General features: G+C 43.5%; 1 protein-coding gene across 9 annotated transcripts in view; it reads right to left on the bottom strand.

The window, feature by feature from the left end:
• Window positions 1–13,369, bottom strand: part of EFCAB11 (EF-hand calcium binding domain 11) — a 74,709-nt gene that overhangs the window by 29,199 nt on the left and 32,141 nt on the right. For 4 of the 9 annotated variants that reach the window (XR_014788631.1, XM_084840948.1, XM_084841007.1 and 1 more), the window contains one exon: window positions 5,195–5,315. The exons of the other annotated variants lie outside the window; for them this stretch is intronic. Coding sequence is in view for 3 of the 4 variants with exons in the window: in XM_084840948.1 (XP_084697074.1) it covers window positions 5,207–5,315 (109 nt within the window). In the remaining variant the exon portion in view is untranslated. The remainder of the gene's footprint in view (window positions 1–5,194; window positions 5,316–13,369) is intronic. 9 annotated transcript variants of the gene reach the window in all.

The raw sequence follows: 13,369 nt of genomic DNA, 5'->3' as shown, positions 1-13,369 counted from the left end.
ACCTCCTCTCCCAGTGCTACCTTCTGGTACCTGCCGGAGAGGAAAGAACGGAACCACCATAATACGGTGTCTCCAATGCCCAACCGCTCCAGGCGGTCCAGGAGGATACCATGGTCAGTGGTATCAAAAGCTGCTGAGAGGTTGAGGAGAACAAGGAAGGCGCATTTGCCCCTATCCAGAGCCCTCCTTATATCATCCACCAAGGCGACCAAGGCCGTTTCTGTCCCATGCCCATGCCTGAAGCCCAACTGAAATGGATCTAGATAATCAGTTTCTTCCAAGTGTGCCTTCAACTCCATCGCCACCACCCACTCAATCACCTTGCCCCAAAATGGCAGATTCGAAACTGGGCAAAAGTTGTTCAGGACTTGGGGATCCAAGGAAGGCTTTTTTAAAAGCAGTCTTATCACTGCCTCCTTGAGAGCTGATGGCATCACTCCTTCCTCAAGGGAGGCGTTCACCACCACCCTGATCCCCTTACCAAGCCTCTCTCTGCAGCTCAAAATGAGCCAAGATGGGCAAAGATCAAGTAAGCAGGTGGTCGGCCTTACAGATGAGAGCACCTTGTCCACTTCATCAGAAGGAAAAAGCTAGAACCGATCCCACAAAACTGGTTTGCCACAGGCCGCTTCTTGCTCACTAACTATATCCACGGCGCACGGAATAACACTCCTAATCTGATCAATTTTATCCGCAAAGTGCCTTGCGGAAGCCGCACAGGAGGCCTTAGGATGCTCCAGCAGTTCCAGAGCAACTGGACCAATCAGGCTCCGGACTACTTGGAACAGCCTCCTGGGACAGCACTCTGCAGACACAATCCTATGCATTGACATAATCCTATGCATTAGACAGAAAAAAGTTCTACAACTCCCAGCATTTCCCATCCGGCTGAGCCGGGAGTTGTAGGAGCGTTTTCCTGTCTAAACATAAGAACATAAGAAGAGCCATGCTGGATCAGACCAAGGGTCCATCTAGTCTAGCATTGTGTTCACACAGTGGACAACCAGCTGTTGACCAAGAACCCAAAAGCACGGCATGAGCGGAACAGCACCCTCCCACCCATGTTCCCCAGCAACTGGTGTACATAGGCTCACTGCCCTGGTACTGGAGGTAGCACGTAGCCATCAGGACTAGTGGCCATCGATAGCCTTCTCCTCCATGAATTTGTCCAACCCCCTTTTAAAGCCATCCAAATTGGTGGCCATCACTACATGTTGTGGTAGCGAATTCCATAGTTTAACTATGCGCTGTGTGAAGAAGTACTTCCCTTTATCTGTCCTGAATCTCCCACTAATCAGCTTCATAGGATGACCCCAGGTTCTAGTATTTTGAGAGAGGGAGAAAAACATCTCCCTATCCACATTCTCCACACCATAATTTTGTACACCTCTATCATGTCTCCCCTTACCCTCCTTTTCTCCAAGTGAAACAATCCCAACTGTTGTAACCTTCTCTCATAGGGGAGATGCTCCAGCCCCTTGATCATTTTAGCTGCCCTTTTCTGCACTTTTCCCAGCTCTACAATATCTTTTTTTAGGTGTGGTGACCAGAGCTGGGCACAGTATTCCAAGTGTGGCTGCGCCATAGATTTGTATATTGGGCAGTATGATACTGGCAGTTTTATTCTCAGTTCCTTTTCTAATTATGCCTAACGTGGAGTTCACCTTTTTTACAGCGGCCACGCACTGGGTTGACATCTTCATTGTGCTGTCCACCACAGCCCTAAGATCTCTTTCCTTGTCGGTCACTGCTAGCTCAGATCCCATCAGGCTATACTTGAAGTTGGGATTTTTTGCCCCAACGTGCATCACTTTACACTTGGTTACACTGAACGGCATTTGCCATTTAGATGCCCATTCTCCCCGTTTGGAGAGATCCTTCTGGAACTCTTCACAATCCCTTTTTGTTTTAACCACCCTAAATAATTTGGTGTCATCTGGCCACTTCACTGATCACTTCTAATTCTAGATCATTTATGAACAGGGTGGAAAAACATTGGTCCTAATACAGCTCCCTACTATTTACTTCCCTCCATTGGGAGAATTTACCATTCATCCTTACTGTCTTTCTGTTCTTTAACCCGTTACTGATCCATAAGGGACCTCTCCTCTTATTCCATGACTGCTAAATTTGCTCAGGCATCTTTGGTGGGGGACTTTGTCAAAAGCCTTTTGGAAGTCCAAGTAAACAATGTCTACTGGATCACTCCTGTCTACGTATTTACTGACACTCTCAAAGAACTCTAAAAGGTTAGTGAGACAGGACTTATCTTTGCGGAAGCCATGTTGATTCTTTTTAAGCAGGGCTTGTCCTTCTATATGCTTACTAATTTTATCTTTAATGAAGCCTTCAATCAATTTACCCAGAACAGATGTTAAGCTAACCAGCCTGTAATTTCCTGGATCTCCACTGGATCCCTTTTTGAAAACTGGTGTTACATTGGCTATCTTCCAGTCCTCTGGTACAGAGGCTGCTCTTAGGGACATGTTGCATATTTTGGTTAGAAGATCAGCAATTTCATATTTGAGTTTTTTGAGAACTCTAAGATGGATATCATCTGGGCCCAGTGATTTATTTGCTTTCAACTTATCAATAAGGTTGAGAACTTCCTCTTTTGTCACCACTATTTGCCTCACTTCCTCAGACTCCCTTCCTGGAAACATCAGTTCAGGCACAGGTATGTGTCCTATATCTTCTGCAGTGAAGACGGATGAAAAGAATTCATTCAGCTTCTCTGCAATCTCCTTGTCCTCCTTCAGTCCTCCTTTAACTTCACTGTCATCCAATGGTCCAACTGCCCCCCTAGTTGGTTTTCTGCTTGAAGTATTTAAAGAACTCTTTATTGTTGGCCTTGATGTTGTTAGCGATATGCTCTTCAAAATGCTTTTTTGCACCTCTTATTGTCTGCTTGCATCGCCTTTGTGCAAGCTTGTGCTCCTTTTTGTTTTCCTCACTTGGGCAAGACTTCCATTTTCTGAAGCAAGCTCTCTTTTCTCTAATAGCTCCCTTAACACTGCTCATTAACCATGCTGGCTACCTCTTGGACTTGGTTATACCTTTCCTAACCTGTGGTATACATTTTAGCTGGGCTTCTATTATTGTGGTTTTGAGTAGTCTCCAAGCATTCTGAAGGGATTTAATCCTCTTGACTCCCCCTTTTAACTCCCTTTTCATCAGTTCCCTCATTTTAGAGAAGTGTCCTCTTCTGAAGTCAAAGGTGACTGTGTTGGACTTCCTGGGCAATTTTCCACTTAAATATATATTAAAACTGATAGCACTGTGATCACTGTTTCCAACTGGTTCAACAGCATTTACATCTCATGGGCAACACCTCTTCGGATTAAATCCAAGGTTGCCTCCCCTCTGGTTGGTTCCATGACCAACTGTTCTAGGGAACAATCATTTAGGGCATTAAGAAATTTAACCTCTTTGTCGTGGCTGGAATATGCATTTATCCAATCAATGCGGGGGTAATTGAAGTTGCCCAGTATTACAACACTTCCTTGTTTGGAGGCCTCCCTGATTTCATCTTCCATCTCAAGGTCACTCTGAGCATTCTGGTCTAGGGGATGATAGCACGTTCCTAGCACTAAATTAGTTTTGGAGCCTGGTGTTGTCACTCACAGTGCTTCTCTGGAAGAGCCTACCCCTTTTAGGTGTTGGAGTCTGCTTGACACTATGCCCTCTTTGACATACAGGTCAACACCTCCCCCAGTACACCCTTCCCTGTCCTTCCTATAGAGTTAATATCCAGAGATGACCGTATCCCACTGGTTCTCTCTGCTCCACCCTGGAGCTCCTCCACTCCTCCACATGCACCCTAAATAGCTTTGTGACCACTTCCCTTTATAAATTTCATCTACCATTTAATGCCTGGTCATTTTGCTGTGTTAGGATCCTATGGCATTGTTCCATATACCAAAAGTAGAAAAAGATAACATGCTGATGTTGAATATTACCAGTACTAAAAGAACTTGCTTGGCTCCTGAACTGCTTCAGGTTGACCTTGATTCTCTCCATCCACCCCACCCCCAGCCCTTGTATTAGTATCTTATATTCCCTCAGAACAATATCCCATGAGAACAACTAGAGCTCTGCTTGGCACACATCAGTGTGAACAAAACATATAAGAGAAAGCAAACTATCTTCATGTGGCAAAGGGAAATTGACTACTTGACCTAACATAACTTTTCTATATCTAGGTTTTATTACTCCATTACTTATAAATTTTCTTCTTAGAATTATATTTCCCCCAATGATTGAAAATATCTTAAATTCCATGACCAAACCCAGGTTTCGTTTCAGAGTGAAGTACTTTTAAGTAAATCTGTCAACAATGATAAAAGCAAAATTTAAAAATAAATAAAAGCAGACAGCCTGGGAAGGAATATTTTCTATGTAGTGACTGCATTCTTTAAAATGTGTAGCTACCTAAAAAGTAAAGCATTCTGTTTCTTTTGCAGAGGCTTCTTTCTGATTGTGTGACTTGCATATCTAACCAAGAATACTATCAAACAATTAACAGAGAATACCTCCGCAATTAAAGAACTTAGAATGTAAGTTTGATGGTATATAGTCAAGTCCTAGAGTGCCACACTAGTAAAAAGCTAAATGGATTACAGTGGAGTGCTCTTGTATGAAGAAAATGGAATAAAATACATGATATGACTTTTGGACTGAAAACTGCAGCACTTTCCAAGGCTCATTCCTGGCTCAAACTGTTTTCAGTAATAGGGTTCAGCCCCTGGAACACTGATGGGAAAAAAGAGAATGAGTGAAAACAAACTGCCTGTCATCAAGTACAAGCCCGAACACAAATGGCTTAAACCAGAGCTGGGGAACATGTAGCCCTCCAGATGTTGTTGGGCTTCAACTCCCATCAGCAGCAGCCAACATGGCCAGTGGTCATGGATGATAGGAATTGTAGTCCTACATCAACGGGGGAGCACAAGTTCCCCACCCCTGGTTTAGACCCAATATGTATGTTACAGGACCAGTATGACTGTCATTCCTCAAGGCATTTTGGTAACATTGGAAAGCAGAAAAAATTGGATACATTACATGGGAAGACCCACACCAGTGTTAGAGGCTAGATGGGGAAGAGCTGTTCATGTCTTCCCATGTAATCTTAGTCTCCAATTCCTACATTATTGGAGCAGTGTCAGCAGCAACATCAATAACGAAAGAATGGTACCTTATATTGCCATCACTGTGTGTTTGGCCTTCCGTGAGCTTCCTGGAGATGGAGGTTTTCTGCGTACGGGGCAGCCACCAACAGACCAAACAATATGCAGGTGACATTAAGAAGGCTCAATCTGTCAATATTATTACAATGAGACACAGAGAACTATAGAATCATGGGATTTTAAAAGGATCTTAAAGGTCATCTTGTTCAACTCCCTGCCTAGAAGGAGGCAGGCTGTGGTAATACGCAAATTGTGTAAGGCTTTATTATGAAGCCGATTGCTGGGAGATTCAAAACCAATAAAAGGAAGTACTTCTTCACACAAAGCATAGTTAAACTATGGAATTTGCTACCACAACATGTAGTGATGGTCACCAATTTGGATGGCTTTAAAAGGGTGTTAGATAACTTCCTGGAGAAGGCTATCGATGGCTACTAGTCCTGATGGTTATGTGCTATCTCCAGTATCAGAGGCAGTATGCCTATGTACACCAGTTGCTGGGGAACATGGGCGGGAGGGTGTTGTTGTGCTCATGCCCTGCTTGTGGGTTCCTGGTCGACAGCTGGTTGGCCACTGTGTGAACAGAATGCTGGACTAGATGGACCCTTGGTCTGATGCAGCACAGTTCTTATGTACAGGTCAAAATCAGAACCTCGAATTGTATGACTCTTTAATGCATACAAAAATATCATCAGATATTTGATTGCACTTGTAGAAGTGCAGCCTCATCACCAACAGCATACACTTGAGCCTTGGAGGAAGAAGGAAAGAGAGAGCGAGAGCCAGAAACAGATGGTGTATGAAAAAGTGAGAGATCTGATTACAGCCTGTAGCCTGATCCTATACAGGTCTACTCCCACTTAACTGGGCGTAGGATTGCAACGTTTGCCTGCCTCATGCTCTCTCGAGGAAGGAAAAGGAGGAACTGTCACTGTGGCCTCCATTTGCTCAACAGTTGCAGCTACATTATCTTTGCAAAGAAGCAGTTTATCATTTGTTGCAGCAGCTGCTGCTCTTTCGGTGTCCTGTTCCTGCCACTATTGATGCATGGCTTAGATTCCCACCTTAGCAAGCTATCCAGTGAGCCAGGGGTTAAGATGTTCCCAGATAGCAGGGAGCTGTCCAGCAAAGGAGTCACTGCGAACAAGGTAAGATGTTGCATCAGCAATGGCAACACACCAAGTGAGGAGCTTTATAACTGGTCCTGGGGCACCACATCTTCCTTGAGTATCATTAGGACCTTGATCTGCAGCACGCATTGAATCGGGCTTCCTCCTCACAAGTAGGCCTCATGCTGTCAAACAGACTGCAGCTTTGGTTCTGGGCTTTTGTTTGGACATGTCACTAATCTGGGTCCTGGAGAGAAGGACCAGATATCTTTCCAAGTGGAGGTCTCAGAGGTTTGTCAGTATCTGCCAACTTGGGCCAGGAGGCTGCCTTCCTCTGAGAATGTATTATCAAGTTCTCGGCTGGTCCTGACAGCGAGGTGGTGATGCACGATAACATGACATGGAAGTTGCAACTGTTGAGGACCATGTACATATCTGCACGCATGCACCAGTGGCTTCTCCTCCTTTCACCTTCTCCCAGTGAGAGGCAGGTAAAGTTTGCAATCCTATGTACATGTGAGCAAGCCCCACTGAACTCAAAGGAACTGGGACATAGCACTGGGCTGAAAACTCTTTGTGGGATGCACTAAACCAGGAGAGAAAGCAAAGAACATGGGATGAGAGAGAAAGATGGGTTGAGGCCTCTAGTTAATCATGAGTTTAAGATTTACAAGGTTTGTAAACTTCTACAAGGTTTGTTTCTTTCCTCCCAACCCCTCAAAAGAAAGCACTAATTGCTTCCTTAAATAAAAAGCACGCTTTTGTGAAGAAATTAGTAGACCTGAATATTAATGTTCCTTCACATTCTGAATAGTGCACTGAATAGTGTGTTTCTCTGCAAAATTATTCACAGTATTGTCTCAAAGATATTTATGTGTATTAATACCATGAAAAACTTTTGAGCTTAGGGTTATTGTACTTTGCAGACAAAAGTATTGAATAAAGACTTTTCTCTTATAAAAGACTAGAGCAATATCACTCAAGAATATAACTGTTTAGTGTCTTATTTACTTTATAACCTTCTTTAAGCAGATTAACTTCTCAAGTTCCTAGAAAAATACGTAAGAATTGTTATTTCATTACCTTAATAAAGGGAAATGATTATACCCAGTGGACATTCAATTTGTGTAGCATAAATTGAAATGAAGCGTTGAAGAAGTTACTAACCCCTTGATTAGAAAGAAATGAGGCCACCTGGCCCAGAATTATGACTCGAACAAGGCATGTGAAAGTTGAGAACAGATTTATGACTTCATCGAACAATTATTTCAAAGAGATGGAACTATAGTTAACAATATACTTATGAATTATTTTGAAAGTCACTAACCCCCCCACCCCCACATGGGCATCAAAGGCAGTTTCCATATCAGCAACTTTCACACTTAGCCCACAAACTAGTTTTTAAAGGAGTGTTTAAGCAGGTTGGCAGATATCCACTACCAGGGAACTGCTTAAAATAAAAACATTAGGGTCTGTCATGGAAATGTAAAATGTTGGTGTGTTTTTAAATATCAATCTCAGTTGCCCTCAGTAGGACCTGAGAATAATAAACGCTCTTACCATTCATTACTAGAAGAAAACACAACAGCTGGAAAAGTGTAAGTGGGGCCCAAAGTGGAGTCCATATACACTTTTTCAATGATTTCATCTGTTTCACCCCATGCATTTCATCTCTCAGTCATAATAAATTAAGATTTTAGTTGAGATGCTAAGCTGGATTTCTGGGTTTTAATGGTTTATATTGCTGCTGCTTTTAAATTGTTTTCTCTTTAAAATGGTTTAAACCAGTTATATATGAGTGTATTGAGGGATCGCAAATGTTTTATATGACTATATTTTATTAGAATGGGATTTCATAGTGTTATGTTTTATTTCTTTTCATGCAAGCTGCTTTGGGAGGGTTTTTAACCTGAAGGCAATATACAAATATAGAAATATTTAAAATAAACAAATCACATTCATTGAATCATAGTAGGATTGGAAGGGGCCTATAAGACCACCAAGGCGAACCCCCTGCTCAATGCAGAAATCTAAGTCAAAGCATCCCTGACTGTCCAGCTTCATCTTGAATGCCTCCAGTGTGGGACAGCCCACTACCTCCCCAAGTAATTGGTTCCACTGTCGTATTGCTCTTAACAGTCAGGAGGTTTTTCCTGATGTTCAGCCAGAATCTGGCTTCCTGGAAACTGAGGCCCATTATTCCGTGTCCTGCATTCTGGGATGATCAAGAAGAGATCCTGGCCTTCTTCTCTGTGACAACCTTTCAAGTACTTGAACAGCACTAGCATATCTCCCCTCAGTCTTCTCTTCTCAAAGCTAAACATGCCCAGTTCTTTCAGTCTCTCCTCATAGGGCTTTGTTTCCAGTCCCCTGATCATCTTCATTGCCCTCCTCTGAACCCTCTCCAGCTTGTCTGCATCCTTCTTAAAGTGCGGTGCCCAGAACTGGACACAGTACTCCAGATGAGGCCTAACCAGTGCTGAGTAGAGGGGGACTAGTACCTCCCGGGATTTGGAAGCTTTGCTTCTATTAATGCAGCCCAAAATAGCATTTGCCTTTTTTCCAGCCACATCACATTGTTGGCTCATATTCAGCTTGTGACTACAACAATTCCAAGATCCTTCTCACTTGTAGTATTGTTGAGCCAAGTGTCCCCCATCTTGTAACTGTGCATTTGGTTTCTTTTTCCTAGGTGCCAAACATGGCATTTATCCCTGTTAAATGTCATTCTGTTGTTTTCTGCCCAGCACTCCAGCCTATCAAGATCATTTTGAATTGTTTCTGTCTTCCAAAGTATTAGCTATCCTGCCCAATTTTGTGTCATCTGCAAATTTGATCAGCATTCCCTGCACCTCCTCCTCCAAGTCATTAATCACAATGTTGAAGAGCACTGGGCCCAGGACTGAGCCCTGCGGTACCCCATTATTATCTCTCCCCAGTTTGAGAAGATCCCCTTGATAAGCACTCTTTGAGTCCGATTCTGTAGCCAACTGTGGATCCACATGATCGTTGTTTCATGTAGCCCACTTTGAGCTAGTTTGCTCATCAGGATATCATGGGGCACTTTGTCAAACGCTTTGCTGAAGTCAAGGTATATCGTGTCGACAGCATTCCCACAGTCCACAAGGGAGGTTACCTGATAAAAAAAAGAGATCAGATTAGTCTGGCAGGATTTGTTCTCGACAAATCCATGTTGGCTTCGAGTCATCATGGCATTGTTTTCAAGGTGCTTCCAGATGGATTGCTTTATCATCTGCTCCAGAATTTTCCCAGGGATTGATGTCAGACTGACTGGTCTGTAGTTCCCAGGTTCCTCCTTTTTGCCCTTTTGGAAGCTAGGGACAACATTAGCCCTCTGCCAGTCATCTGGCACTTCACCTGTCCTCCATGATTTCTCAAAGATAATAGACAGTGGTTCTGAGAGTTCTTCTGCCAGTTCCTTTATTACTCTAGGATGAAGTTCATCTGGCCCTGGAGATTTGAACTCATTCGAAGTAATTAGGTGTTCCTTGACCATATGCCTATTGATCTCAAGCTGCAATCCTGCCCCTTCAGCCTGTACTTCGCCTTTGCCAGGGGACTCATAGACCCTCTTTCGGGAGAAGACTGAGCTAGAGTAGGAATTGAGTACTTCTGCCTTTTCTTTGTTATCTGTTATCATTTTGCCATCCTTATTTGATAGTTGAACCACCATTTCTTTCCTCTGTCTTTTACTATGCAAGTATCTGAAGAAAGGCTTTTTGTTGCTTTTAGCATCCCTCGCTAACCTCAGCTCATTCTCAGCTTTAGCCTTCCTGATGCCACCCCTGCAATTCTGTGCTACCTGCCTATACTCTTTCTTTGTAGCTTGGCCTTCCTTCCAGTTCCTATATGTGTGCTTTTTCATTTTCAGTTTTTTAAGCTTTTTGTGAAGCCACGTTGGCTTTTTCTGTTGTCTTCCACTTTTTTTTCTTGTTGGACTTGTTTGTAATTGTGTCTTTAGAATGTCCTTCTTTAAAAACTCCCACCCATCTTGGACTCCTTTTCTCATTAGAGTCGCTAGCCATGGGACCTTACTTATGACTGTTCTGAGTTTATTAAAATTGGCTTTCCTAAAATCCAGGGTACACGTTTCGCTTCACTTGGCTTTTGCTTCCTTTAGAACCAAGAATTCAAGTATAACACGGTCACTTTCCCCCAGAGTTCCCATAACTGCTACTTGATCCACTAAGTCATCTCTGTTGGTTAGGATCAAATCAAGGATAGCCGATCCTCTAGTTCCTTCCTCCACTTTCTGTAGGAGGAAATTATCAGCAACACAAGTCAGGAATTTCTTGGAGTGGCCATGTTTTGCAGAATTTGTCTCTCAACAAACAAATTTATTGGGGAAAATGAAGTCTCCCATTACATTGGCAATTTGCTTTTTAAAAGTTTCATCCTCATCTTCTCCTTGATTGGGTGGCCAGTAGTAGACTCTGACCACCATGTTCCTTTTATTCTTTGCTCCATTAATTTTAACCCAGATGCTGTCAATGGGGCTACAAAGCTCATCCTCCTGTATTTCTGTGCAGAGATATGTATTTTTAACATATAGTGCAACTTTACCTCCCTTTCTGTTCCTTCTGTTCTTTTTGAACAAGTTATATCCTTCAATTGCAGTATTCCAGTCATGGCAGTCATCCCACCAAGTTTCAGTTACATCTATTAAGTCATAATTTCCCTCCTGTATTAAGAGCTCAAGTTCATTCTGTTTGTTTCCCATACTCTGGGCATTAGTTATAGGCATCGAAGACCATGTGCTTTGTAGTCTGGCTTTCTTCCTACATGTGTCTGAAGACTATTATTGGGCGCTGTTAGAGCTGTTCTCTCCATAGTGGTCCATTATTACCCCCAACTTTACGTCTCCTGCCCCCATAGGATTCAGTTTAAAGCCCTCCTGATGAAGTTCTTCATGCTGTGGCCAAACACAGTCTTCCCAGCCTTTGTGAGGTGCAACCTGTCCCTTGCCAACAGCCCATCTTCTAGGAAGTTTAGCCCGTGGTCCCAGAATCCAAATCTCTCGCGTTGGCACCACCTTCGTAGCCAGTCATTCACCTGGAGTATTTTTCTTTCCCTTTCTGTCCTTCTTCTAACTACTGGAAAGATGGATGAGAAAACTATCTGGGCCCCAAAGTTCTTGAATTTCCTTCCCAAAGCTTCAAAGTCTGACGTGATTTCTTCGTAGCTCTGCTTGGCGGTATCATTTGTTCCCACATGGATGAGAAGAAAGGGGTACCTGTCAGTGGGCTTTATGAGTGTAGGCAACCCTTCAGTCACGTCTCTAATCTGTCCTCTTGGGAGGCAGCATACCTGGCAAGTCCATGGGTCTTTGCGACATACTTGGGTTTCAATCCTACGCAGCAAGGAGTCTCCCACTACTACTACTCTTCTCTTCTTTTTGTAGGCCTTGGTTTCATTGCCTCTGCTTGACTGACCTTCAGCCTCTTGCTCACTCTCATGCGGGATCCCCTGTAATTCTTCCTCTGCAGGCTGTCCTCCAGTTTCATCCTCAAGTACCTGAAAACGGTTCCACAGTTCCACTGCTTCCACAGTGGCGTCTAGTTCTTCTTCTCCTGTCATCCTTTTCCAAGGAGTATCCTCTACTTCATTTTTCCTCACCTCAGCATTTTCCTCAACTGCCTCAGCTTGCTGTTGCTCTTCTGGCTTCTGTACTTCGCTTTACTGCTGTAGTTCCACCATTCTGTCCAAGAACTCTTCGTGTTCTGTTATTCCCTGGAGGGTTGACACTCGCCGCTCCAGTCCTCTTACTTTTTCTTCCAACAGTGTAATCAACTTGCACTTGTTGCACGTGTAGGCCATTCTAGAATAGTTTACTTTATTAGTCAGCTTTTTGTAAGAATGGATCCTCTGCAAGGCATAGAACAATACTTAGTATTTGGTTTGTCATATCACTTAGAGATCAGATGGAATTACAGCATCCTGTACATCCTGAATGCTATATGCCAGTAAACTGTGACCAACCCTCAACATTTTCTATGGAACACCTACAAATCTGTCCCCTCAGTAACATTATATATCTGCTTGTCTCACATGGGCCCAGATGTTGCTGGGATTTCAAAGAAATGTTTTTAAAATATTTCTCTGTGTTACATTGGAAGCAGCTTTTGGAGATCTTACAAGTTTGAGTCAGTGGAAGATGGCTGCAGTTGGATTGCAGCCTCAGAATAACACACCATGTGGGTTTCCTACAGCCTTTTGGATCCTGGCCAGCAGTTCCAACAGGGAAATATAACCCTATTATGTCATCAGTCACCCTAGAGCAGCTGTCCCCAACCTGGTGCCCTCCAGATGTTTTGGATAACAACTCTCAGCATTCCTGATAATTGACCCTGCTGGCTGGGTTCAAAACATCTGGAGGGCACCAATTTGGGGAAGGCTGCCCTGGGGAAACAGATTTATCTGGAGAGGGATGACTGGTGTAATGACCTACACCTTTCTGGACTGAAGTAGGACAGGACCGTCAGTGCTACTGCCACTGTCCACTAGTGGTAATTTTTCCAGAGGCAAAGGGTACTAGTTAGCTGTGGCAGTTTTCAATTCCCATTAAAGACATGCAGTGCAGGCAGGATAGCAGTTTTGAAAACGTTCTAGAAGTGCTGTTAAAAAGGTAAAGGTGTCCCCAACCAGTCGTGTCCGACTCTAGGGTGCGGTGCTCATCCCCGTTTCTAAGCCGAAGAGCCAGCGCTGTCCGAAGACGCTTCCGTGGTCATGTGGCCGGCGTGACTGAACACCGAGGTGCACGGAACGCTGTTACCTTTCCCGCCGAGGCGGTACCTATTTATCTACTTGCAATTTCTTGCTTTCAAACTGCTGGGTTGGCAGGAGCTGGGACTGAAGACGGGAGCTCACTCCGTCACAAGTGCTGTTATGGAGGCATTATTCACAACTGGTAATAGATAGCATGAAATATTTCTTCCCATGTGAACTTTCAAACTGCTGTGCAAAGCAAAATGAATCCAGCCTTTTTTAAAAAGAAGAAGAAATAGATAATTAAGGGTTCAATACTTGCAACTCCCTGCAACTCCCAGCATCCCT

Source organism: Heloderma suspectum, chromosome 1 (genome assembly GCF_057233095.1).
Source record: "Heloderma suspectum isolate Gila_16-S chromosome 1, 16-S_ref, whole genome shotgun sequence".
Taxonomy (NCBI): domain Eukaryota; kingdom Metazoa; phylum Chordata; class Lepidosauria; order Squamata; family Helodermatidae; genus Heloderma; species Heloderma suspectum.
This window is presented reverse-complemented; position numbering and strand designations above follow the sequence as displayed.